Below are 27,559 nucleotides of genomic sequence, written 5' to 3'. Positions count from 1 at the left end.
GCTGGAAACGTTTAGGGAATATGAGGAGTCCCCTTTCTAAGTATTACGGTAAAGGGCTGTCTTTCCTCTGGTACACCTGCCTTTCGACAACACTCAGACGACTTGGATCGAACTGGCTGCACCGTATAGACGAGCCAGTAGGACCGGTTGCATCGGAGGAGGAAGCGGAGTTATTGCGTAATTGTTGCTGGGGGATATAGAGGGAGCTCTCTCCACGCGCGCGCGCACCGGGATCGGTCAGGAGCAGCGCTGTGCGTGCTTATTAATCCGGGAGGGCGCTCACTCCAGTTGATCACTCAAGTCTACCGGACTTGAGAAGGGATCGGGCTCGGGAGGAGCAGGAGGGCAGCAACTCTCCAAGAAGTCCCTTCTCCCTCCTGATCTTCCAAGTAGCTGGCTTCTGCTTCCTTGCAACTTCGTTGCGGGAGATCTGCACTCTGCAGCCGCCCGGCTCGCGGTTTTTGTTTTTTTTTCCCGGCGCAGGCAGCTGGTGCAACAACCGCAAGGGCTGGAGTTTGCAAAATCCAAATAATGCAGCTGCCGGGAAGCGGCGACAGCGGCTTCTCCTGCTGCTGCTGCCTCCCGCGGCGGGTCACCTGGCCGGCTTGTCGCTGCTCGGCTGCCGTGCGCCCCCGCGTCTGACTGCCGCGGGCTGCGCGCCTGGATTACCGAACGCGGACTGGCATGGAGAGGTCGGCCAGCGCCGGGCGACGCGGCTGAAAAGCTCGGCTCTCTGCGCCTCCCCTAGCCGCCGAGTGCAGCTCGCTTAATCCGAAAAGCCTCCTTCTCCCGCTTGCCAAGCCATGGAAGATTGCTCGGTGCCAGATCTCCGAGACGTCGAGCTCAAGCTGGGGCGCAAAGTCCCCGAGAGCCTGGCGCGCTCCTTGCGCGGGGAGGAGCCCGCCGTCTCCCTCGCCAGGGAAAAAGAGCCCGAGCGGCCCGCCGGAGGGCCTGCCACCCCCGGCTTCTGCACCTCCCTGGGCCCCAGAGCCGCCATGCTCCGCAGCAGGAGTTCCAGCGCCTTGGAGAGACTAGAGACCAAACTGCACCTCCTCCGGCAAGAAATGGTGAGTAGAGTACGCAGCTCAAGCGCCCTGGTGCACCGCCGCGAAACAACAACAAAGGACAGGCAGGGATCTAACCATTACTCCGCACTCCTCCTTTGCGCGCCGCTCGCTGTCTGCAAGCCTTGGCTTTGCGCTTGCTGGGAGACACGCCGAACTGGTGCGATTCTCCTGCAATTCGAAGAGCCGCGCTCCTTCTCTTTGGAGCGCCCCCCTCTCTTTTCTCCGCCAAAATAAATGATGTCAGAAACCAAGAGTAAAGTTATCAGTGACATGCGTTACAAAGTATTGGAGCTAGGGCTGTTTAAGATGCTGAACTCAAGCTAGGACCCGTTTTTGAGGTGCTTTCTTTTTAAGCAGTAGAATAAAAAAAGAGAGTGCCTCTGAGCAGGTGAAGAAAGCATTTCTCGCACCCCCTTTTTTGGAGTCAGGAGCCTACAGACCTAGAGTTAAATATCCAGGCTTTGTTGCTCATAAGATAAGCGGGGGGGGGGTCCAATCAAGGCTGAGACTTGGCATTCCTGTTTTTAGAACTGAATCCCGGAGGTGTTTTATTTTTGCCACTGTGCTGTGCTTGTGTGTGGTTGGCGTAGGCGTGAGTGGGAGAGCGTGGCTGTGCTCTCAGTGTTCATTTGCAGCACTTAATCCTCATAATAAGGCACAGCTAGTCACCTGCCCACAAAACAGCTACAGGCAATTGCCTGTAGGCCTGGCAACTGGATCTAAAATGTGAGAAGTGGGTGTGATAACTCCACAGGAAACTCCATGTTGCATGGCTCCACCTGCGGTCTTGCTCTGAAAAGAATAGAATCAAGAGTGGAGGAACAGATCTTGTGGCCAATCCCTATAGGTTTATATGAAGAAAGAGAGAGGGGGGGAGGGGGGTGTTCAAGTAGCATTTGTCAATAATTTGTGCCTGCTACTGGATTCCTCAATATTTATGTATTGACTCAAACAGGATTCAGTATACTGTATTGAGTTTGGATGCTGTGAAATATAAGAAACAGTCCTTATGGGAAATAATATACCTTGAAAGTAAGGGATGATGCCCAATTGTGGGTTTGGCATATTTTTTATCACTGTCAGATGTGGTAGGGGCAGGATAAAAAACTATTTGAAGAGGCAGCGCATTTCATGAATCAGATTTTTCCCAGTGAAGAGGCTTGCCAACAGACATTTTTGTCTTTGTTTGGAATTCACTTGATTCCATCCCTTTGCCCCTGGAAATGAACTCCACCCACCCACACCCATCCCCCCTTTTTTCCTGCCCCTTGCCCTGCTCTCAAGGCCTTGATTTGGGCTTGGTCTTAATTTTGAATCTCTTCTCAGTACCATGGCTAGTTCCTGGAATATCATGATGTCATCATAAAGAAAAGGAGTCACCGAGCACATGCAGAGTATACTGCTCCCTCCATTGAACTCCGACAGCCACATACTTAGCTCGGGACCTTACTTTTGAAGAGGATAGATAACTGCACTGCTGATAACTTGCAGAATCAGGGATTCATATGTTACATGTCGCGTGTGGGAGATATGTTGCACATTTGTGCAGGGAAAAACTGACAGTGGAAATTTCGAAAGCCGAATGGGTTCTCAAAAATAAGACTTCTCAAGGTGCTCACTAACACTGAATTTTACCCAACTCCCATTGAATTTAATTTGTCTGGGCTGGTTGTGTCCATTAAATTCACAGGGTCTGATGATGATGATGATGATGATGATGATGATTATTTTATACTCCACACATTTGGCTGGATTTCCCTAGCCACCCAACAGAATATTAAAAACACAATAAAACATCAAACATTAAAAACTTCCCTAAACGGAACTTAGTAGAACTTAGATTGGATACAATCCACTGTTTTCATCAGTGCACTGGCTTCTGTGTGCAAAAATCTGATCCTGCTATAATTTAAAAGAAAAGAAAAACTTGTCCCATTTAAATATATTACATACTCTTTTTGAGGCTAGTTGTATATTTACTAGTAGCTATCCAATAGCCCACCATACACTGTCCCTAAGTGGTCTCCATTCATTTAGTCAGAGCTTGCTTGGGATTCCTGCTCAAGACCTTAGTGGGCCTGATTTGCTACAAACGCGGAGAAACAAGAGGAAAGAACAATGGCCGCTGAAAGGAGACCTTGGCTGAAGGGAGGCTCGGACCTTGGGCCACTCTTCTCCAGCTCCTGCTTAAAGTGGTTATTTGGTCAAACGAGTTGTTGGCCAAGGCTTTCATGCAGTTTTTCCAAAACCTACAGATGTTTTGCTGCAACTCCCATTCTCCTTGACTGTTGGGCTAAGCTGGCTGAGGCTTTGCATTGTAGGGGCTAGATGGACTAGATGGTCCTTTGGGTCCCTTCGAACTCTAATATTCCGTGGTTTGGCAAGGCTGATGATAGCACCAAACAGCTGGAAGACATCAGGATGGCTGCCCTATTGCAATGAGTGGAGGAAGTTCGCCATCAGCATGCGGTGGACCTTTCAACTTCAGACTCACACCATTTTTACCTCTTCCAGGAAAGTAGGGGTACTCTTGACTGCTTAAACATAGGAAGCTGCCTTCTCCTGAGTCTGGCCACTGGTCCACCTAGCTCAGAATTATGTACACTGACTGGCAGCAGCTCTCCAGGGTTGTCCTAGCCCTGCCAGGAACCTCCTGGGCTTGCCAATCAGAAGGTTGGCAATTCAAATCCATGCAAAGGGGTGAGCCCCTGTTGCTCTGTCCCAGCTCCTGCCAACCTAGCAGTTTGAAAACACTCCAGTGCAAGTACAGTGGTACCTCAGGTTAAGTACTTAATTCGTTCCGGAGGTCCGTTCTTAACCTGAAACTGTTCTTAACCTGAATCACCACTTTAGCTAATGGGGCCTCCTGCTGCTGCCGTGCCGCCAGAGCACAATTTCTGTTCTCATCCTGAAGCAAAGTTCTTAACCCAAGGTAATATTTCTGGGTTAGCGGAGTCTGTAACCTGAAGCGTATGTAACCCGAGGTACCACTGCAGATAAATAGGTACTGCTGCGATGGGAAGGAATCACAGAGTTGGAAGGGACACTGAGGGTCATCTAGTCCAACCCCAGGAGTCTTTTCACCCAACATGGAGCTTGAACCCACGAACCTGAGAGTAAGAGTCTCATGCACTACCAACTAAGCTGTCCCTCAGCTGTGGCCCAGTTTCCCTATCCACCCAGCTTTGGTTCTGTGCACACTCATTTATTTAATCCTTAACAATCCACTATGACCTGAAAGAGGAACAGCAGCGTGTTTTGCCAGATTAATTCCTGACTTTAGTGGAGGCACCATCAATATATTATGGATGTGGTTGAGCAAGGCCATCTCGGTTCCCCATGGCTTCTTATGCAGGCTACCGAGAAGAGCTCCTTGAAGATCATGCTCAAGGCAGGGGCGAGGCTAATGCTACTCCAGGCCATAATTGCAGCTGCAGTGTGGTGCCAGGAGGGCAGCAGTTGCCAAATTGGCAATATTATAATTAATATTAATAATTATCCACTCTTCACCAGCAGGTCCCAGGCCAGATTACAACAATTCGAATTTAATAGGAAAAACAGTTTGAAACAAATTCCAATCACAGGAATAGCGTGAGTCTTGAAAATGTACCTCTCATGTGTCAAAAGATAGGGTAAAGAGGCATGTCATCAGCATATGGCAAAAAACAATATAATGAAGGTACCAGGCAGACCTCTATGGGAAGGATGGAGTTCCACAATTTTGGAGCTTGTGCAGAGAATGCTGTCTTCCAGACCACCACCTGCTGAACTTCTAAGAGTGGTGGAAGCATTCTCTGCTGACCTTAACACCCCAAAAGGTCTGTGCCATTCAGCCACAGAATGTAGTACCCAGTCATGTGACTCTGAAGATGTGTGTTGCATTGTAAGGAATGATGCAGTCAAATGTGAAAGCTTCTGATGTTCTGGCAGTTTATCTGACAGCCCCACAGAGCTGATGATGGTGATAATGATAATTTTATTTGTACCCCGCCCATCTGGCTGGGTTGCCCCAGCCACTCTGGGCGGCTTCCAACAAAGATTAAAAATACATTAAAATGTCACACATTAAAAACTTCCCCAAACAGGGCTGCCTTCAGATGTCTTCTAAATGTCAGGTAGTTGTTTATCTCTTTGACATCTGATGGGAGGGCGTTCCACAGGGCAGGCGCCACTATCGAGAAGGCCCTCTGCTTGGTTCCCTGTAGCTTTGCTTCTCACAGTGAGGGAACTGCCAGAAGGCCCTCAGAGCTGGACCTCAGTGTCCGGGCTGAATGATGGGGGTAGAGATGCTCCTTCAGGTATACTGGGCCAAGGCCGTTGAGGACTTTAAAGGTCAGTGCCAACACTTTGAATTGTGCTCGGAAACATACTGGGAGCCAATGAAGGTCTTTCAGGACCGGTGTTATATGGTCTTGGCGGCCACTCCCGGTCACCAGTCTAGCTGCCACATTCTGGATTAGTTGTAATTTCCGGGTCACCTTCAAAGGTAGCCTCACGTAGAGCACATTGCAGTAGTCCAAGCGAGATATAACTAGAGCATGCACCACTCTGGTGAGACAGTTCACTGGCAAGTAGGGTCTCAGCCTGCGTACCAGATGGAGCTGGTAGACAGCTGCCCTGGATACAGAATTGACCTGCAGCTCCATGGACAGCTGTGAGTCCAAAATGACTCCCAGGCTGTGCACCTTGTCCTTCAGGGCCACAGTTACCCCATTTAGGACCAGGGAGTCCTCCACACCAGCCTCCCCACTGTTCCCCAAGAACAGTACTTCTGTCTTGTCAGGATTCAACCTCAATCCATTAGCCGCCATCCATCCTCCAACCGCCTCCAGGCACTCACACAGGACCTTTGCTGCCTTCACCGGATCCAATTTAAAAAATAGGTAGAGCTGGGTATCATCCGCATAATGATGGACACTCAGCCCAAACCCCCTGGTGATCTCTCCCAGCGGTTTCATGTAGATGTTAAAAAGCATCGGGGAGAGGACAGAATCCTGAGGCACCCCACAAGTGAGAGCCCAAGGGTCTGAACTCTCATCCCTCACCACCACTTTCTGGACACAGCCCAGGAGGAAGGAGCAGAACCACTGTATAACAGTGCCCCCAGCTCCCAGCCCCTCTAGACTGTCCAGAAGGGTGTTATGATCAATTGTATCAAAAGCTGCTGAGAGATCCAGCAGAACTAGGAAACAGCTTTCACCTTTGTCCCTAGCCCGTCGGAGATCATCAACCAGTGCGACCAAGGCAGTTTCAGTCCCATGATGAGGCCTGAATGCAAACGCATGCAAAAGGATAATATTGAGAAACAAGGACACACAACATATTTTTTTTGGACTTCTCTCTTCCCAGCTGCTTCTGCTGTTCTCAAAGTCCTGGTCTGGGAAAGGATCCCAGGGCTGGAGGGTGGGGCAAGGCAGGTGGACAAGCCATTGCCTGATGAGCAGAAAGTTCTTCCTCTGGAGTAGAGCATCTCTCTTAGGAGCTCACTAAACTATATTTACAACAGACCTGGACAGTTGCAGGTTTCACTCATATTCAAGCAGCTGCAGAACTGTCTGAAAATTAACTCAGCAATGCATAGCCCATGAGCTCTTTCGCCAGTAGAGGCAGGCCAAATGAAATGAAGTAGTCCCAGTCCAGCAGAAGCTGGATTCAAGAAGTTGGTTTGAGGGGGACATCCCCCCAAACCTAGTGGCCCCATTTGTGCATGTAGTTCTGAACTTGAGGCATTGTTCTTAAATTGAAGTAGAAGGCTTCATTCAGGCAACAATGTTTCTGTTCCTCATACATTGACATGTATGGATTCATTGTAGGTATTTCCTCCTTCCTCCTGTTCACTGACATAGTTGAGGAGAAGATTGTGGTCTGTCAGTGTGTATTATCCATTACAGCTAAAAAATTGAACTTCCATGTTCAAAGAGAGTATATTTTTAAACACCAGATCCAGGTTGTAATCATAGCATAGCCTCCAACATTTCTCTGATGCAAATTGGGGCATCTATCCCTGTTCAGCTCATAGGCTTCTTAGGTATGTTTGGCTGGTTTCTGAAGAAGCTGGTCTCTGTGGTCTGATCCAGCAAGGCATTTGCATATTCTTATAGCCCCTGTGAGGGCTACTGCTCTCAGATCTCGAGATCAGGCCATTGTTTTGCTTATCTACTTTGAGTTTGTTGATAGTCAGGACTCTAAAGTCATTGTGCTGAAATGAGGACTCCTCACCTGGAACAAGAGATCCAAGGTTGTTTCAGGTACACACCCTTGCTGACTATTTCAATCTTCCCTCTTAGATATCATTGTGTTTCTCTAAATATGAACATCTTTAGAGATAACAATCCTCCTACTGTTTATGTAATTCCTTTCCTGGAACGAAAAAGAGCCGTTCCTTCTCTTCCAGCTCACATCAGCTCAACACCTCTTTGAACTTAAGAAGACAGAGGTGGAAGTGAGATTACAGGTTGATATCCCAACACAGCCAATAGTCCTGAGCGGGCCTGGTCCCTCCAAGATTGCTTTAGGATCTTCCCTGAAATGTTCAGCTTTCACATTTAGAAAAGTCTCTGGCTTTTTAACTAGGGAAGGTATGGGAAATGACTGGCAGCAGCACCCTTGGGCAGCAGCTGGGACCCAAGCACATGGACAGGGTTCACCAGACTAATTTGGGGCAGTCTCCTCCTCCTGCCAGCCCTCTGGATGCAGGCTTATGGTGGCAGTGGCTGGAAATCCACCTCCCATTTTGATTTTCCCACAAAGTTGTGGGACAGCAGATGTCCCTAACCCTAACCCTAAGCAGGTGGGCAGAGGGCACCATTGACAGAGTCCAGACCCATTCAAGGGCACTTTGCTGAAGGACCCCTGCAGACCCTTCAGATGTCTCTATTTTCTGGGGACTGTCCTGGATTTACAGAAGCCATCCTGGTTTCTGATTTGATCTTGAAATGTCCCCCTTTTCCTTGTTGTTGTTTAGTCGTTTAGTCGTGTCCGACTCTTCGTGACCCCATGGACCAGAGCACGCAAGGCACTCCTGTCTTCCACTGCCTCCCGCAGTTTGGTCAAACTCATGCTGGTAGCTTCGAGAACACTGTCCAACCATCTCGTCCTCTGTCGTCCCCTTCTCCTTGTGCCCTCCATCTTTCCCAACATCAGGGTCTTTTCCAGGGAGTCTTCTCTTCTCATGGGGTGGCCAAAGTATTAGAGCCTCAGCTTCACGATCTGTCCTTCCAGTAGGCACTAAGGGCTGATTTCCTTCAAAATGGATAAGTTTGATCTTCTTGCATTCCATGGGACTCTCAAGAGTCTCCTCCAGCACCATAATCCACCTTTTCCTTAGGAAATCCCAATTTTTATCAGAGAAATGCTGGAGGGTGTGGAGTTATGTGACCCCCCAGCCAAGCCGCCCAGAGTGACTGTGGCAATCCTGTCAGATGGGTGGGGTATAAATAATAAAATTGCTGCTGTTGTTGTTACTGTTGAGTAATATTGAGTAACAATATTTTCGTCAGAGAAATGTTGAAGGATATGTGGTTGGAAGTGGTTGGTAGTCTGCCCACCATTTTGATTTTCCCACAAAGCTGTGGGACAGTGGCTGTTGCCTTGCAGGAAAACTAAAATGGCAGCTGACTTCCTAGGCTTGGCATCTGGGAGAGGAGTCTGAGCCCACTCCAGGGCACTTTGCTGATGGACCTTTGTTGCCCCTGTGACTTGGAAAAGCGCGCAGGCAATAATCTCCCCAATTCCTCAGAACAAAGTACTGTGCCTTCTGCTGTCTGGCCAATGAGCGCAAACATACTGGAAATAATACACACTTTTAAAAAAAAGTTATAAAATTAATTTGTATGTTATTAATATTCAATGTAATAATGTTTTTACGTTCTGGCTGTTCTGCAATGATCTCCCAACCCCTTAGGCTCATTCATAACAACATTTCCACTGACAGGTGTGTCCCCAGAAGTCTTGACGATGCAAATGGGCCGGGTTACTCAACTACCCTAATCCTTCCCAGTTTAATGTCAACAGTAGTAGTTTAGGGAAACAAACAGGTTTGTGGCTGCTTCCCAATCCGTAATTGCTGCTGTGAGGAATTGCAAAACATTTCATACTTGTCCAAAGCCTTGCAGAACATTTCCTTTGCTACAGTGGTAATGCATAGTCTTCATTAAAACTCTTAAGGTTGTTTTCAGAATAAATAAATAAAGTAATCCCATGTCCAGACCATGCCCAAAACAGTAATAGTTCCTAAATATATTAGGCCAAAATGCATATATGCCTCAGTTGCATTCAGAATTTGCACCGTCTTATTCCAAGCCTTTTATCAGCCATCTCATGTTAGCATTTTAATATTGCATACCGTGCTTGTAGTAATTAGTATTACTTTTCTTGGCTAATTTTTTTGCAAGGGCCTCTGGGTAGAACAATTTAATACATGTAATGTCTAGCAAGAAAATGTACATTCGCAAAGCACAACCAAGTAAGCACAAATTTCAAGAGCAGAGGAGGGAGTAGACTGCAATGTTCTTAGAGCTGTTTCTTACCATGATTTGAACATGTTTGTTTTCCATTGGCCCTTATGAAAGATATAAAGAGTGTTAGACTAGGAGACTAAGATTTGAATCTCCACTCACCCATGATGCTCACTCGGTAACCTTGAGCCAGTCACTGTCTCTCAGCCTAACCTACCTCACAGGCTTGTTGTTAGAGTACAGTGGGGAGGAGAATACGATACGATACAATATGATGCAATAATCTTTATTGTCATTGCCCCATAGAGAACAACGAAACTGAAAAAAATCTACATCAGACATTCAAAAACCAACAAGCCTGTCCCAGCTAGCCCAGCTTGGTCAACCTAAAAACTCTGATACCCCATAATTAAATGCAATACACTCCCATAGAGACTACCTTACACTGCATTTAAAACCAAAATCGCATTTGGATAGAAACTGTTTCTCAGGCGGCTAGTTCTATTCTTTATAACCCTGTACCTTCTTCCAGAAGGCTGAAGCTGAAAGAGATAACTGTGTACACCACCTTGGAGGGGGGAAAATATGGCATATAAATATAAGAAATAAGAAATAACATAACATAAGAAGGGTGTGGTAGAGCTAGAAACATGTGCACGCAATATATTTTTTTTGCTAGGAAGATTATGATGCTTTATGTTACACATATGGGGTCTGTGACCCACCAAGTCTCAGGCACTGTTACTAGCAGCAAAAGAACAGCAGTTGGGGCTTTAATATGCCTCCCACAGCACTCCCAGTGCAGCCAAGTTCACTGTCCCTTTGCTGCTAACAGCAATATGGGGACAATGAATCATAGAATCGTAGAATTGTAGAGTTGGAAGGTGCCGTGAAGGTCATCTAGTTCATGGCAGGAATCTTTTGCCCAACATGGGGCTCGAACCCATGACCCTAATAAGGCTCACACTCTATGGACCAAGCTCCATTCAGGCTGCATCAGGTCTTAATGGAGAGCAGAGGCTTTGACCTTGCACCCCCAACGAACCCCATTTCTAACCTCAGGCAAGCAGCATGGTACTTCAGAATTGCCGGGAAGGTTAAACATGGTTTGTGCAGGAGGGAAGAGGGTAGGGGAGAAGGAAATCAGGGAAGGTTGTATCTGTGTGAAGGTTGTGCATCTGTGTGATTGCGAGGGAGCAAGGCATTTAGGATGTCTGTGTGAGGGAGGCTGGGGGAGGATGGGTATTGGGGATGAGGAATGAATACGTTGCCTGAGTGAGATTGTGCAAGTGAATGTGTGTGTGAGAGTGTGTGTGTGTGCATGTGTATAAGTGTGAGGGGAAGCAAGCGGGACACCAGACCTGGCCCTGTCCACTCCCAGGACCTGGCATATGGCCCCTGACTGACCACCCACTGCTTTATGTGGCCCACCTCGACTTTACATTGGATTAACTATTTCTACAGCCATTTCTAAAGGAAGTTAGATCAGCCTCCCTTAACCAGTAATGCTCCCACGGAGGAAAATCTTGTCAAGAAAATTATAGATCCAGTACCCTTAGGATTCAGAGAGTGGGAAGGCGGGGAGAACAACCCTATTTCCTGGAGATGCTATTACTGACAAACAAAAGCTTTGTGTGAAATGGCCCCTGGTATCTCCAATTAGAACAGCGTTGTTGTTTTTTCCAACTGTGGGACCATGTTGCCATTTGGGCAAATGTGCCAAGAGTGGCTAGGGAAACTTAATCAGGTGGGTGGGGTATCAATAATAAAATTGCTGTTGTGGTTGTTGAATAGGACACCCCTATTTTCATCAGAGAAATATTGGAGGGCATGAGCTTATTGGCCAGGTGTGTGTTCCTCAGGATATTCAGTTGGGAATATTCCTCCAACCATCATGCTGTGTTCTGTATGCTCCTGCTAACGTTTGTGCCTATAAGTATCTATTTTTACATCTTAATTTAGCAGTTTGTCATGACCCAACCCTCTCTGATCACAAGTCCACAGTGCAAGGCTCTAAACCAATTGGATTAAGAGGGATCAGCAGCTCAAAATCCTCACTCACCTGTCCAAATTCAGGCACACACAAAAGTTGCCCCACTCATAACACATATGGTATATATTGTATGTGCCGTGACTCCAAAGAATGTTACCGGGCCGGGGAGGGGGTGGTGGTGCTAGGGAGAATTTCATGTCAAGGCAGGCATGGATAATGTGCAGATTTAAAGTCTATCCCCTGGATGTTTATATGACTCAGCCACAATTCAGCCTTCTTGCTTGAGACAGATGTCTAGAACACATAATAATGAATTGATCGTGTGCCATCTGTTTCAAAATTTTCTGACACCAGCAGCCGCTCCTTATCTCTGGGCACTGACCTAAATGTTTACACTTGTATTACTGTGTCTGACAACATTGGTAAGTTTGTACTAGGGATTTTCTAAGCACATTTCTTGCTCCCCTACGAGGAGAAATGTGCGCTGCATAAAATGTAGCCTTCCCTTGCCCTAGTCTTATTATTAAACAACTGCAATGTCAACGGCACTAATTCAGGATAGCTTTGAAGATCTCCAGTCCACCTGACTTCATTCATCCCTGTTTCCCAAGGACATGAAAGGGGGAAAGGAAACATTTGAGTTTCAATAGCTGTCTTTTCATGCTGCCGATCTTTCTGGTGCCATATGCTAGACATCTGTCTTTTATTACAATCAGTCCAGGCTCGTTCAGGGATAGATGCGATAAATTAGCCCCCTGTTTATACTAGTTTTCATGTGTAACTAACCTCTCCTACAGATCTAAATAACCTTCGGACACAACCTTGATGTTACACGTGGGCTCTTAAATCCGTGGATTTTGTTAGGCTATAAGGGCTGCTCAAGTCTACACTTCACACAGCTAGCGTTTCCAGTCCTATGCAAAGAATTGTGACTTCAAGTGCCTGGCATCTTTGCAACTGCAATAATAAAAAGTACGGGTTGTTGTGTGTTTTTTAAGGGAGCCATTTTTCTGGGTCCAGAGTCCTTCCACCCTGCCTCCCCAGACATGAACAAACTAATTAAATTTAAAATGAGGAATGCTACAGCTACAAGTTAACAGGACGGAACTAATTATCCAAGTAGTTAGCAGCTTCTCTGCTCCTTTAAGGGTCACTATCCTTAAAAGGCTCCCAGTAGCCAGGCTACACTGGACAGGTTGGCACTGCAATTGTGTTTTAAGACCATTTTAAAATAGGGAATGGTCAAAGCCAATGTAAAGATTACTCATGCTTTGGTGGGGTGTGTGGATGGGGGTACTGGGTCTAGATCTGGTTTTCAAGATTCCAGGCAGCAGTGTGACATGCAACAGCATGTTTCTTAACTCTTGTGCTTGAAACCATTCCTTTGCGTACTTTTCTAAGATAAAGGATCGCTGGATGGTTAAGTCCAGTCAAAGGCAACTATGGGGTTGTGGCGCTCATCTCGCTTTCAGGCCGAGGGAGCTGGCGTTTGTCCACAGACAGCTTTCCAGGTCATGTGGCCAGCATAACTAAACTGCTTCTGGCACAACAGAACACCCTGATGGAAATGAGTGCACGGAAACGGCGTTTACCTTCCTGCCGCAGTGGTACCTATTTATCTACTTGCACTGGCATGCTTTCAAACTGCTAGGTTGGCAGGAGCTGGGACAGAGCAAAGGGAGCTCACCCCGTCATGTGGATTTCTGAACTGCTGACCTTCTGATCAGCAAGAAGAAGAGGAGTTTGGACTTGATATCTCGCTTTTCACTCCCTTTAAGGAGTCTCAAAGTGGCTAACAATCTCCTTTCTCTTCTTCCCTGACAACAAACGCTCTGTGAGGTGAGTGGGGCTGAGAGACTTCAGAGTAGTGTGACTAGCCCAAGGTCACCCAGCAGCTGCATGTGGAGGAGCGAGAAAGTGAACCTGGTTCACCAGATTACAAGTCCACCACTCTTAACCACTACACCACACTGGCTATCCAAGAGGCTCGGTGGTTTAGACCACAGTGCTACCCACATCCCTTTTGTGTGCTTTTCTACTCCCATGTAGACACTGCATTGTTTTAGGCATCTGGTGAAACTTTTTTTACAATTCTAGCAAGCCTACCCAGAAATATAATGGCGGTATCAGTGTTAAGCTTTCAAAGTTTTCTTGCTTTTTTTTGCTGCGTTTTATTGAGTATTATTGATCGATCAATAATCTTATTTGTATGCCATCTTTTCATAGTTCTGACGATGCTCAAGGCAGCTTATCACACACACACACAAAAATTACCCAACTGCAAACAGGGCTAAAGTAGTCATAAACAATAAACAAAACAAAACAAACTGAACAATTTCCACATATTAACAGTAGCAACTGCACTACACAAGAACAAAAGACCCAAGCAACACTGTTGTTGTTTTAAAGTGGATTTTAGAGGTGTTTTATCTATATTTTTACTATGTACACCACTTAGCAGGTTTTATAATTAAGTGGTCTATGAATCTTTTCAAAGATTAAAAAAATGTGCTAGCAAATGTAATTCATAGAAGAGAAAGGAGATAAGATATACTCTTATAGCGTCAGCCTGAAAAGCGCTGTCATTGCTGCAAAACTCTGCTTCCTTCAGAGCTCTTAGACTGGCAAAGTAGGGTTGCCAGCCATGCTCTCTTGGCCTGAAGTGAGATGAGCTCCACACCCCATAGTCAAATTCAACTGGACTTAACCATCAAGAGGACCTTTAGCTTTTTTCTTTTAAAAAAACCTTTTACAGTGGTACCTTGGTTCTCAAATGCCTTGGTACTCAAAAGTCTTGGTTCTCAAATCCCAAAAATGTTCCAGTTTTCAAACATTTTTCAGAAGCCAAACGTCCAATGCGGTTGTCAGCTATTATTTCCAGGGCACCTGCACCAATCAGAAGCTGCGCTTTCCAGAACGGATTAAGTTTGGTGTTTTTGTTTTTGCTGTTCTCCTCCTCCTCCTAGTTTTAGCTACTGCCTTCTGGAACAGATCAATCCATTTTGCATTACTTTCTATGGAAAAGCATGCCTTGGTTTTGGAATGGACTTCCGGAACGGATTAAGTTTGAGAACCAAGGTACCACTTTACATGATTGTGACTTTACACTTGAGTAAGTTCCAGTTGGAGAGCATTTTGCTTCACAGATGTTAGGATCAGGGGAAAAGGCTTGGTTAATTGATAAAGATGATTGAAGCCAAACTTCAGTAACCATTTTTATATAACCAAGGCTGAAATGTATTTAATGAATATAATTTCATTGGCATCATGTATATGTATGCCACTGTGCCAGCAGAAATGCAAAACATTGTTCATCTCTTTGCAAATGTAAATCGTTAGCTAATCCAAAAGTGAATTGCCTATAACTTTTAAGTTCTCAGTCCCTGCCTTTAAAATAGGTGATGAATATCTTGCAAATGAATTTTCACCCTATGACAGCACTTATTCTGATTGCAAAACATAGGTTTTTATGAGCCATCTATGCTATTATTATTATTATTTATTAATATTAAAGTTGGCAGATGTTTGGATGGGTGCCATCTTCAGGTGTTGTGCTTCCTTGCTGTAGCTTTAAGTTAGGAATGGACAGATAACTCTACTTCCATTTTATGTCACTTCTATCCTATAGTGGAAACTATGACACCCTTCAGTCCTGGAGACACATCCAATGACTAGGGATGGTGGGAGTGGGAGTTCAACAACATCTGGGGGGGGGCAAGGATTCCCAATACCTACACCAAGAAGGTCAAAGGCTGTGACAGAAACTGTAACAGCTGCTCTTTTTAAAGAAGCAGTTGCTTCAACACTTAGTACTCCGAGGAAGATGTCAGGTTACTTGATTGGATGGGGAAATCCATTAGTAGCATTGTCCTACCCATTCATTTTTGTGTAATTTAGTATGCCTTCAGCTGTAATTCCTCTTACTATATGGAAAAGGAGTCAAAATGAGGCTCAGAAGCCATCATTACGAGTTTCTATGAAGTTTGCATCGTATAATTTAATTGGAATGTTTGGGGGGACTAAATGGGTTAAGATTGCAGTGATTCGGTCCCCAATCACACCTATCTAAGTTCAGATCTATTAACGAAATGGTTCCAACACTGGTCCACAGCTGTGAAAACGTTGGGCTTATGTTTCAGTCCTTGCTGTGAATGGCGGCATTCAGTCTGTCCAGCTACAAGCGAGTTCACGCTGCACGTAGCCAGAGAAATTAGATGTGCTGCTGACTGCACGATACCCTTGTATTTCCTTTCAAAGGCCTTCAGGATGGGGTGGGCTGTAAATCTCACTAATTAATATAAACAAATACATTAAAAAGGTTGTACTGAAGCCTTCAAGCCGTGCTTAAATCAGGCCTCTCTCCTCTGAACCCTGGAGCTGGATTCCAGAATAAAGAAGGGGATGAAGTCCTTCCCCCCGCCTCCAGTCTCTGTATAAAGCACTGCTGTCTTTCAGTCTTCTCCAGAGCTTCTCCCAGTGACCTTGTCTTGATGTCCACACTGCAGCTTCCACCTTCTTCTGTCAGTGCTTTTCAGAGCTCTAGGGCGATTGCTGCTCCATACTTTTCAAAGATGGCAAGTAGTACAACAGCAAACAACAACAACAACAACAACAACAACACTCGGCATCTGCCTCATTGCTTAAAAAAGCTTGTACCCTTCCTTTCAATGGAAAGATCCTCATGGTAGCTTAGAACCAGGCAGTTGTTTGTCTTCTGGTTGATTATTGGGGTCAGAATGGCCTTCCCCTTGCCCTGATGTCCTTTCAGAGAAACTGGGGGTGCTGATGGTGTGAGCCAAGGGGAACTTTCCTTCAGGTGTGCAGTCCAAATGTAATTCATTATATGGCAAACCAAGGAACATTGCAAGTAAAAGAAGATTAAGGCTTACATTGCAGTCACCCACTTACCTGTGGGTATTGAAACCAGTGTATCTTACTTCTGAGTATACGTCTGTAGGATTGTGCTGTACATAGAGAAATACATGGCATCATAGATGGAGGCTTTGGGAATCATACTGTGACTTTCAAAGACAGAGAGCAGGAATTGGTGGGGGGAAATACTAGCCCATCTTGAAGCTGAGATCATAGGAATGAGGTAGACCAAATAGAGTCTTAGACCCTAGCATGCCCATCTGATGGTAAAATCATCTGTGGCACGATGTGGGCATATAGTAGAATCTTCAGCACACCTGCCTTCCTTAGTCATCTATCATACGAACTGCAGATACCCGCATACATGACTACATGTGGCTGCCAGTGTTGAATAGGGTTAAAAAAATGTAGTCTATCCATCGAGGCAGCTGACTATACTTCTGGTTCACACATTAGTTTGAAAGTGAAGGGAAAGAAGCTATAATCAACTCAGCCTAAGTCTCAGTGTTGAGCTTTGACTTTCATTGGTTCTATATGCTAGGATGCTCAGCCCCAATCCATGATAAAGTAACACCATTAAAGATGTGAAGGAGCTACATAGACCTCTTTCAATAAGCAAAAAGGAATGCTAATGGGGCAACACATGAAACCATTCCTTAAAAAACAGTTTGCTCCTCAAATGGGTGTTTTGCATGTGCAGAACCTTCCCATTCATTTGAGGCAGCTGTACCAATAATTGCCATACCGTGCCAAGATCTAAGTACGAGAGGAATAGTCTTATTGTTCTGTGTATGATCTTCCACTCCACTTTTATGCAGCTCCACTGATTCGAATTGAAGCACCCTGATACAGATCTAATTCAGCGAAGCCATAATCGATATGTAGCATTTGGTAATAGTAGTATCTTAGGGTTGACTTGCATGCCCTTGTTTCCACCACTGGTTAAACCTTTGCAGTCACCTGTGTTGAAGCCAATATCCTGGTTGGTCTCAGCACCAATTTGGCTTCCCTTTCAATTAGCCGTCCTATGTAATTATAGGTTATAGTTCTAACATGCTTGCTCATCACTTGGCCAGCAAATGTGTTCACTATCGCCATTGAACTCATCACATGCTCCACAAGCCTTATTGGGAACAAAACAAGGAAATACATGTGTGATGAACTCTTTCATGGATGGGGTTCTGTATGGCTTTCCTGCAAATCTTAGATTCTGCACCCCAGAATGCACCATTCTCCAGAATATATAGACCTACCACTGAAAATGATACTCAGCATCTTAATGCACTTGTAGTTAATCCAGATTTCACAAAGTTGTTGCTTCATTGTTTAGATTGTCATAGTCCATGGGCAGACAAACTAAGGCCCGGGGGCTGGATCCGGCCCAATCGCCTTCTAAATCCAGCCTGCAGACGGTCTGGGAATCAGCATGTTTTTACATGAGTAGAATGTGTCCTTTTATGTAAAATGCATCTCTGGGTTATTTGTGGGGCATAGGAATTTGTTCATCCCCCCCAAAAAATACATATAGTCTGGCCCCCCAAAAGGTCTGAGGGACAGTGGACCGGTCCCCTGCTGAAAAGGTTTGCTGACCCCTGTTAATAGTCAGCCCCTACAGTCCCTTGCAATATGAAAAAAAGAAGAATTGTCCACACTGCAGAAAATCAGCCAATAATGAGGGAAGTGTTTATAAAATGAATAGCAAGCATTAAACAAAAAACAGCAGAGGTATAGCTTGTGGTTATTGCTCACATCCTACATGTGCGTATGTGAGTGTGTTTTAAGGTGTGGAAAATTTAATTTATATTCCACACAAAACAGGTCCAACCTAGCTATAAAAATAAAATTGGAACTCTGTATGTGTGCTGTCAGAAATATTTTCCGGATAGATAAGAGAAGAAATGAAAAACATAATAATAAAACATAATAGGAAAATAAAGCATTGATGGACAAACAATATGAATGGAAAACAGTAATAAAACAGGGCATGAGCCAGCCAAAATTAAAAACATTTCAGTTTCTTTGAGTTTATTGAAGCATGTGCCTAAATCTCTCCAAGTGAAATCATCAGGACTTAATAGTCCTGAATGGTTTGTGCCTATCGTTCAAATGCAGTCTTTGAACATAACATTGCTTATGTTTTGTAGGGTTCTGTAGCCTTGGGAAGTGAAGGGAAAACTTGTGGGGTGACAAGGAAGTAGCCGCCTGATAAAGTGGATTGTGGATTGTAACTCAAGTTTGCCTTTTGGTTTCCACCACTGCTTGGGTGTGCTGGTTTGAGGCATCCTATATTTCATGCCATTTTGTGAAATTGACCCTGGCAGCTCCATATTAGCAAGCCAAGCCATCTTAGGCATGTTGGCACCAGTAGGTAAAATCAGTGCTATTTTTCTAGAAAAAGAGGTGCCAGAGCTCACCGTGAACCCTTGTTCTCTTAGAATGGCAACGGTGCCCACCTGAGAGTTGCTGGAGCTGAGCTCCTGTGAGCTACAGCCAAAGGGAAAAAAAAAACCTGGATAAAATATTAAAATGATACCTCTGCTACAGCAGAATTGTCCCGTGTGTGTGTGTCGGGACTAAGGACAGCCTTCTTCAACCCTTCTACTCCCACAGAAACACTTGCCTACTGAAACCTTGAGCTCCAGTCTTTCCCCCACACCTGTAAACCAGACCGATTCACTGGTGCTTAGAAGCTCAGCAGAAGGCTGCTAGGAAATGCTCCTTGCCGAGGGTACCAACTTGAAGAAAATATTGAATATCTTGTTTTGTTAGTGCTAAAGATATAGAAAGGCATTTTACAGGTAAAGGTAAAGGGACCCCTGACCATTAGGTCCAGTCATGCCCGACTCTGGGGTTGTGGCGCTCATCTCACTTTACTGGCCGAGGGAGCTGGCGTACAGCTTCCGAGTCATGCGGCCAGCATGACTAAGCCATTTCTGGTGAACCAGAGCAGCGCACAGAAACGCCGTTTACCTTCCTGCCTTATCTACTTGCACTTTGACGTGCTTTCAAACTGCTAGGTTGGCAGGAGCAGGGACCGAGCAATGGGAGCTCACCCCGTCGCGGGGATTCAAACCGCCGACCTTCTGACTGGGCAAGTCCTAGCCTCTGTGGTTTAAGACGCCACCCGCATCATTTTACTGTATATCAAATTTATAGAATCACAGTCAAGAATCACATAGTTCCATCATTATTTCAGACATTGTTACATATTCATATATCACCATGTTTAGCTGGTGATATTGCCCAGCCCTACTCCAGACCATGTGTGAGGATTTCCCTCAGTGCTGCTAAACATAGAAATGGACACAAAGTTGGTGTGGAGAGGACTGAGAACAGGATGCTGAATGAGATGGGTCGTTGGCTTCATCCAGTAGGCTCTTCTTGTGCTTTTATAACACTGAAAAGCTACATCAGTTCCTAACTGATCATACCATGGCTGCTGTTATTGTAGTAGTTACCCTTTGAGAAACTAGGCTCCATTCCCATGCCCGCTTACTTGGAAGTAAGCCCTGTTGACCTCAGTAGGGTTGTCTTTTGAATAAGCAAGTATTGGAATGCACTGTACTCATGTTGCTCCCAAGCTATTATTACAAATGGGAGGAAATTTGCTAATGTGATAATGATCACCCTTTAGGCTTGGGTGCCTCTCTCTCTCTCTCTCTCTCTCTCTCTCTCTCTCTCTCTCTCTCTCTCTTTTACATGTATTACTGATTGCACATGGAAGACTGTTTCAGCAAGATGGGTAGAGATAGGTGAGTCTTTAATCACGATAGCATTGCATTTCTAACGTAATGATAGGTTGGAAGTACAATTAGAGCTACAGCTGACAACACTCTGGAATCCACCATCCAGCCAAGTGCTTGCGATGCTGCCCTGTTGGCAGTTTTAAATTCGTTTTCCATAGAGGAGGATTCGAAGGCAATTAAAAATGACACTTTAAAAAATTCAAATGATATTTGTGATATGCTTGAAAAATCTGTGTTTCTGCATTCTAAGATTTCCAGTCCTACATGTCAAGGAAACAGGTGAGAAAGCAGCTGGAAACACAACTGTAGCTCCTCTTTCTGCCACCGTCTCCCAAACAAGACTTCGGGATTCAGTGCCCAGTTTAATGAAATAATGGTAACAAGTAAGGTAGAAGAAGGAAATTATGTAGGTTTCTTCTTCAAAGGCATTTCTACCAGTGTCCCACATCCCAATCCCTTGCTTTCTCGCTCATCCTACTGCACCAGTCACACTGCTGGTCTATACCACTGAGCCTCTTGGGGTTGCTGATCAGAAGGTCCACAGTTCGAATCCCTGTGACAGGGGTGAGCTCCTGTTGCTCTGTCCCAGCTCCTGCCAACCTAACAGTTTGAAAGCATGCCAGTGCAAGTAGATAAATCGGTACCACTGCTGCAGGAAGGTAAATGGCGTTTCCGTGCTCTCTGGTTTCCATCACGGTGTTCCGTTGAGCCAGAAGTGGTTTAGTCATGCTGGCCACATGTCCTAGAAAGCTGTCTGCAGACAAACACTGGCTCCCTTGGCCTGAAAGTGAGATGACTGCCACAACCCCATAGTCATCTTTGACTGGACTTAACCATCCAGGCGTCCTTTTCCTTTACCTTACCAGTCACAGTACCTACAGGGATGGGGAACGTTTTTCAGCCTGAGGGCCGTGTTCCCAGCTGTGCAATTTTTTTGTGGGCCATGTACCAACAGTGGGCTGGCCCAGAGGCAAACGTGGGCAAAGCCAAATTGAAATGTCACCTTTCTGCAGTAGGTTGGTTTCTATATACCCCTCCCTGTCTTCCCACTAGGCGAGCACATTCCATCCATACAAGGCCATTTCAGGGTGTGGCCTGCGGAAGGTGTGGTTGGAGAAGGTGTTTGGCCAACCAAGTGTCCAGAGGTCAGATGGAGAGACCTGGAAGGGACCACAATGGGTCCCCAAGCATGAGGTTCAATCTTCACCCCTGCTTTTCTGACTGACTAGATCCAGGAGGGACTTGCAGGGCGAATGAAGGAAGTTGTAGGGTGGAACTAGGTTCTTTAGAAAGGCGGGTTGGTGATGCAGAGGACAAGGTGGGGCAGGGAAAATGAGGGAGGAACAGTCATGGAAGGTTCATGAAACGTGAGAGGAATATAAGGGAGGAAGGAGTGCAACAGATGTGGGAATTGTGGAGGAACAGCAATAACGCACCAGTTCTTTGGCCAGCAGTCAGGAACCATTGATCCAAACCACCAGAGCAATAATTTTTAAAAGAAGGCAGTGTGTAATTCAGGATATTTTGACAGACTTGAGATTTTAAAAGAATCTATGGAAAGAATTATATGAAGAAGAAAAAAAGGAGGAGGCTTGCCAAAACAAGATAAAGAGCTCACTTCCTCAGAGTCTGGAATGTTTTTTTCTTCCTCCAGTTCATTGTGAGTGAACAATGCAGATGTTATATTCATATATAGAAAAACAGGAGGCTGAAGCGAATAGTATAAAAGACTACATAACACAATAATTTGTATTCATTTTTTTATATAAAAAACCTTGTTGACTGAAATCGTTTTGACTATCAACATGTATTGTGTACCATTATACTATGCCACAAAATATTGTTTGCGTGTGTTTGTGCATGTATCTGAATCACAGCATACCTAGTGCATATCTTTTATTCTTAAATACTCATGTTAAGATTAGTGTTCTTACTCAAAATGAGTCAACAGTGTGATGCAGCAGCAGCAGCAGCAAAAAATCTAATGCTGTTCTAGGCTGCATCAACAGAAGTCTAGTGTCCTGATCACAGAAAGTTATATTTAGGCTTGCCGTACGTCAGGAAAATTCCTGACGTGTCCTGGTTTTCAGGTGTGCAAATGGCATCAGGGGGGAATGTTGCCAAATTGGCCAGATGTCAGGGGAAACTCGGATGTATGACAACGCGATGGGGAGTGGGGAAGCTCCAAAAGCTTAAAGTTACTATTTGGGGGGGGGGAGGTTTCCTCCAAAAAGCTCAACAACCCTGGTTATATTCCCACTTATGAGGAATGGTTGAGGGAGTTGGGGATGTTTAGCCTGGTAAAGAGGAGACTGAGAGGAGATAGCCATATCTCAAGGGCTGTCACATGTAAGATGGAGCAAGCTTGTTTTTTCCTGCTCTGGAAGGGAGGACTCGAACCAATGGGTTGAACGTTAATGCATTACTAAGAAAAGCCTGTGCTGAGTTTTTACAATTGTGTGTCAGTTTGCGTCCGTAGATGAGTAGATTGATCTGAATCCAGTGTACTGATGAGTTGTTCTTCTGCACGCAGGTTGATCTCCGAGCCACAGATGTCAAACTAATGCGGCAGCTACTGATCATCAATGAAAGCATCGAATCAATCAAGTGGTTGATTGAAGAAAAAGGAACAATCACCAGCAGGGGCAGCAGTTTGAGTGGCAGTCTCTGCAGCTTGCTAGAGAGTCAGGAGACATCACTGAGAGGCAGCTACAACAGTTTGCAAGATGGCAGTGATGGGCTGGATGGAATCTCCGTGGGGAGCTACCTGGACACTTTGGCGGACGATGTCCCTGGCCAACGTACTCCTTCAGACATGGACCAGTTCAGTGACTCTTCTCTTATAGACGACTCACAGTCCCCCCATAAACATACCAAAATTGAGTCTGACGAGTACTACTGTTTTGGTTGATGAAAGGGGAACTTTAGGAGGGACACATGTGCACTTGTATTTATGATTCTTCTATGCTGCTATTTGTTTTAAGCATTTTGAAAGCACCTTTTAAAAATAAGATCTATTTTAAACCTGCTTTAGTCTCTCTGCAGTTGCTCCTAGATTTTGTTTTCCTCTCCTGGGTGGTTTTCCTCCTCTCTCTCTCTCTCTCTGTCGTCTTAATTTATTGCTGTGATTTCTTTCTTTCTTTCTTCTCTTTTATAATATAACTTTTGACCATTTTTTTACAAAAATATATCTATATATAAAGGTGAAGGAAATTAATTTTAACTTCAACACAAAGTGTGGAAATGAACTTTTGCTGAATTCTACATCTGATTGACAATAAAACACTTTCTATTATCTGTTGATTTGGAGGTAAAGAATTCTCTCCCCACCCCCTTTCTAATGGTATAAGTACATACTTTTTCATAATTCAGCTGGGAGTTGTCAAGGGAAACAGCCAAGCAGTGTGGTGACTGGTGGAGTTTGCTTATTATGGGCCAGAAGGAAATGCCACAAAACTCCTCATAAAGCCAATGCACACATTCGGGAGAGAAAATATGTGATAACGCCCTTGTGGGCCTTATTGACTTCAGAATGGAAATCACACATTTCAGGAGGGGGGAATCTGTTTCTTTAGAAAAAGAAAAACCTATACATATATACGAACGAGAAGGCCAAACCACAAACCCTTTCCCCTGACTTACTAGCTTTCCACATACCAGGAAATTATGACATAGAAGATCATTCAAGAATTCAGCCTGTAGTCCTAAACACATTTACCAGGGAGTAAGCCTCATTAAAGTTAAAGCCATGGTTTTCCCAGTAGTGATGTATGGAAGTGAGAGCTGGACCATAAAGAAGGCTGATCACCGAAGAATTGATGCTTTTGAATGATGGTGCTGGAGGAGACTCTTGAGAGTCCCATGGACTGCAATAAGATCAAACCTATCCATTCTTTATTTTTTTAAAAAAATAATTTTTATTCATTTTCCAAACAAGTTTTATACAGTCAACAAATTATTTTACACTCATGCCTATCCATTCTGAAGGAAATCAGCCCTGAGTTCTCACTGGAAGGACAGATCCTAAAGCTGAGGCTCCAATACTTTTGCCACCACATGAGAAGAGAAGACTCCCTGGAAAAGACCCTGATGTTGGGAAAGATGGAGGGCACAAGGAGAAGGGGACGACAGAGGACGAGATGGTTGGACAGTGTTCTTGAAGCTACAAACATGAGTTTGACCAAACTGTGGGAGGCAGTGGAAGACAGGAGTGCCTGGCGTGCTCTGGTCCATGGGGTCACGAAGAGTCGGACACGACTAAATGACTAAACAACAACAACAAAGCATCATTAAAAGCAGTGGGGAAACATCTGCTAACATGGTGCAATTTCTCCCCTCCCCCCTTACCTGTAGCTCCCCAACAGCCATAACTGGCTCCAAATCCTCTGCGGCAAATTTGGGGGTTGCACAGGGAATCCCTTGAGCCAATGGTATCTATTTTGTGGGCAGATGAATGCCGTTGGATTCCACCCTGTGGGACTTCACATTTATGATACATGTGGCACTCTTTGCCACATGTATAATAAATATCATCATCATTTATTAAATTTATGCTCAACCTTTCAACTCAGAAGTCCCCTGGGACATATCAATCTACTGAAATACATGAATCAGTACAAGAACCATAGAACCACATAGAGTGATTGAGCGGTATACAAATTATACAATAATAAATATACAAATATTTTATTATTATTATTATTATTATTATTATTATTATTATTATTATTATTATTTTGTGTGTGTACAAACTATTGAAATAAAACCAACAATATCAAAAAAGTATATAAAAAAAGACACGCCTCACATACAATTGGTGAATAATCAAAGGCATCTCCAAAAAAAGATGTCTTTGGGACAATTTGGTCTCCTTTTTCTACTTTATTAAAGAAGAACAGGGCATTTCAGTGCCATCATCATCATCACAGAGGTGTCTGCGGGGGGGATATAATGGTTGAAAATGTCTAGTAAACCATATCAGTAGGTGGTCTCGTATTGAGTATATTTGGTGAGCCAACATGACAGTGATGGAGGACTGAGGACTGGAGTGATCGTTCAGTGGTGTTATGGCAGTGGACGAAGCTGAAGTGCAACTTTTGAATAAATGTATTTTTAATAAATTAATAAATTTTAAAAGACAAAACATCAGACCATCAAAAAAAGGAAAAAGTCAATAATCCAGAAGCAGTCTAGGTCTTACTGAAATATCTCAGTCGTTCCAATAGGCCTGAGAAACAAGTACAGGTGGTACCTCAGAACTGGAACGTAATCCGTTCCAGAAGACCGTTCGACTTCTGAAATGTTCTGAGGTGCCACTTCCAATTAGCTGACAGCTAGGATTTTGCACAGCGGAAGCCACGGTGGACGTTCATGTTCTGTTCAAAACCCAGAGCACTTTCGGGTTCTTGGAGTTCGGGAGCCAAAACGTTCAAGAACAGAGCCATTCGAGTTCTGAGGTACCACTGTATACCATAATCCAGCACCTAACAACAGGTAGGAAATCTAGCCATTCCAGGCGTGTCAGCCCCAACTCGACGCGCATTTGGGGTACCGTATTTTTCGCTCTATAACACGCACGTAGTTTTTAGAGGAGGAAAACAAGAAAAAAATATTCTAAACGAAACAGTGGATATATGATTTTTGTGGTTCATGCTGTGGCCACAGACATGTGATCTGACAGTCAGTTTGGAGTAGCCCAATGCAAAAATCCTGAGGATCCATGTGGATCCGTGCTTTGTAAACACGTTTTAAGTGGGGAAGGAAGGAAAAGCACTCAAGGGACAAGGAACACGCGTGGGGTGTGTGGAGAAGGATGCTGCTAATAATGAAGAAGAGGGGTATAAGGGGAGAAGGCTCCTCTCCCCTCCTGCTTTGCTCCTTTAAAGAAGCAGGCTCTCTGTCCCTCTCTCCTCCCCACTCCGCAGCTCTTCTCCCGCTTTGCTGTTTCAAAGCGAGCCACGGAGGAGGGAAGGAAGGGGAACCATGGATCCTCTGCTCACGACTGCAGCAGATCCCCTCCCCCGCCACCCGTAGGCATTCCCTCCATAACACGCACAGACATTTCCCCTTACTTTCTAGGAGGAAAAAAGTGAGTGTTATGGTGCAAAAAATACGGTAATTAACTTTTTGTCCTTTCTTTTCCTGTGCAACCTCCAGTCTTCCTTAGGCATGATAGTTGGCCTTCAGTAAGTAGTTCCATCTCAGAGATTAAAGACATGTAGTGTTTGAAATGTAAATTGTTTGACCCAGTCCTTAAATGCATGAACACCTTCTTTCTTTTCTACTGTATGCACCAGGGAAAGGGAACTTGTGGCTTGTACAGTGATGTTCAGCAATCCCTGACCATTTGTTGATTGGCGCCAATGGAAGTTGTAGTCATAAAATCAAAGAATCGTAGAATTGTAGAGTTGGAATCCTGCCCACAGCCATCTCTGGGTGGACTCGAACCACCAAGCAAGATGTGCTGACCCATTGTGCCACTGAGATGAGGATCTAGAGTCCCACAGATTCCCCATCCCTGATATATTCCAACAGCAAGCAGATTTCCCAAGTGCTGAACCTTATGCGGCCAAAATGGCACGCCCCACATACACAAATGGTAAGGGGTCAACAGGCTTTGACTGAGCATTATCAGTAACCACAGCGAACACTGAACATCTGGTAGGAGTGGGAAACAAGGGTGAAGTGAAACAGGAGAGACTATTCTGGGGGAAAGAGGGCTTGGCTGCTGAGCTCAATCCCTGAGCAGGAGCACGTGACATGGCAACATTTCTGTGCAGGCCCCACTTGTAATTGTTAATCTTGCGGTCCAAGACCATTTGCGGTATTTGTCTCCACAAAGACAGGAAAGCCCTGACTCTCCATGTGGACCACAGAGCTGGGAGTAGGGAGACTGACATTCACTGCCAGCCAATGGGAGCCAGTGTGGTGTAGTGCTTAAGAGCGGTAGTCTCGTAATCTGGTGAACTGGGTTCGCGTCCCCGCTCCTCCACATGCAGCTGCTGGGTGACCTTGGGCCAGTCACACTTCTCTGAAGTCTCTCAGCCCCACTCACCTCACAGAGTGTTTGTTGTGGGGGAGGAAGAGAAAGGAGATTGTTAGCTGCTTTGAGACTCCTTAGGGTAGTGATAAAGCAGGATATCAAATCCAAACTCTAAAAAAAAAAAAAAAAAAGAGTGCCGAAGGGCCTCTTGCTCTGTGTTCAGCTGCCGGGAGCACCACAAAAACCCCGTGGAAGGGAGTGCAAGACGCAGGAGGCGCCAGATTTTAGAATTGCAGAAGGTGCCACTGAAATTTGAGAGCCCATGGTCTGCCTCTGGCCTTGAGATTTCAAACAGTTGTGCAGGGGACATACGAGAGCAGAAGTCATTGAATTGTAGATTTGGAAGGGACCAGGAAAGTCATCTAGCCCAACCCTCCGCAATG

At 45.0% G+C, this 27,559-nt stretch overlaps 1 protein-coding gene across 1 annotated transcript; it reads left to right on the top strand.

The window, feature by feature from the left end:
• On the top strand, window positions 1-23,435 carry LURAP1L (leucine rich adaptor protein 1 like). Its single transcript, XM_053371315.1, has 2 exons — window positions 1-1,067; window positions 22,668-23,435. Exons 1-2 carry the CDS (start codon window positions 804-806, stop codon window positions 23,043-23,045), a joined length of 642 nt encoding a protein of 213 aa, XP_053227290.1. The 5' UTR covers window positions 1-803; the 3' UTR covers window positions 23,046-23,435.
• The last annotated feature ends 4,124 nt before the right edge of the window (window positions 23,436-27,559 follow it).

Source organism: Podarcis raffonei, chromosome 17 (assembly GCF_027172205.1).
Source record: "Podarcis raffonei isolate rPodRaf1 chromosome 17, rPodRaf1.pri, whole genome shotgun sequence".
NCBI classification, from domain to species: domain Eukaryota; kingdom Metazoa; phylum Chordata; class Lepidosauria; order Squamata; family Lacertidae; genus Podarcis; species Podarcis raffonei.
Note: the sequence above shows the minus strand (reverse complement) of the source record. Positions and strands in the feature narration are given on the sequence as shown.

Coding starts and splice junctions, on each gene's coding strand:
- LURAP1L (XM_053371315.1), top strand. CDS start 804: ATGGAAGATTGCTCGGTGCCAGATCTCCGAGACGTCGAGCTCAAGCTG. Junction 1,068..22,667: donor ACCTCCTCCGGCAAGAAATG/GTGAGTAGAGTA, acceptor TTCTGCACGCAG/GTTGATCTCCGAGCCACAGA.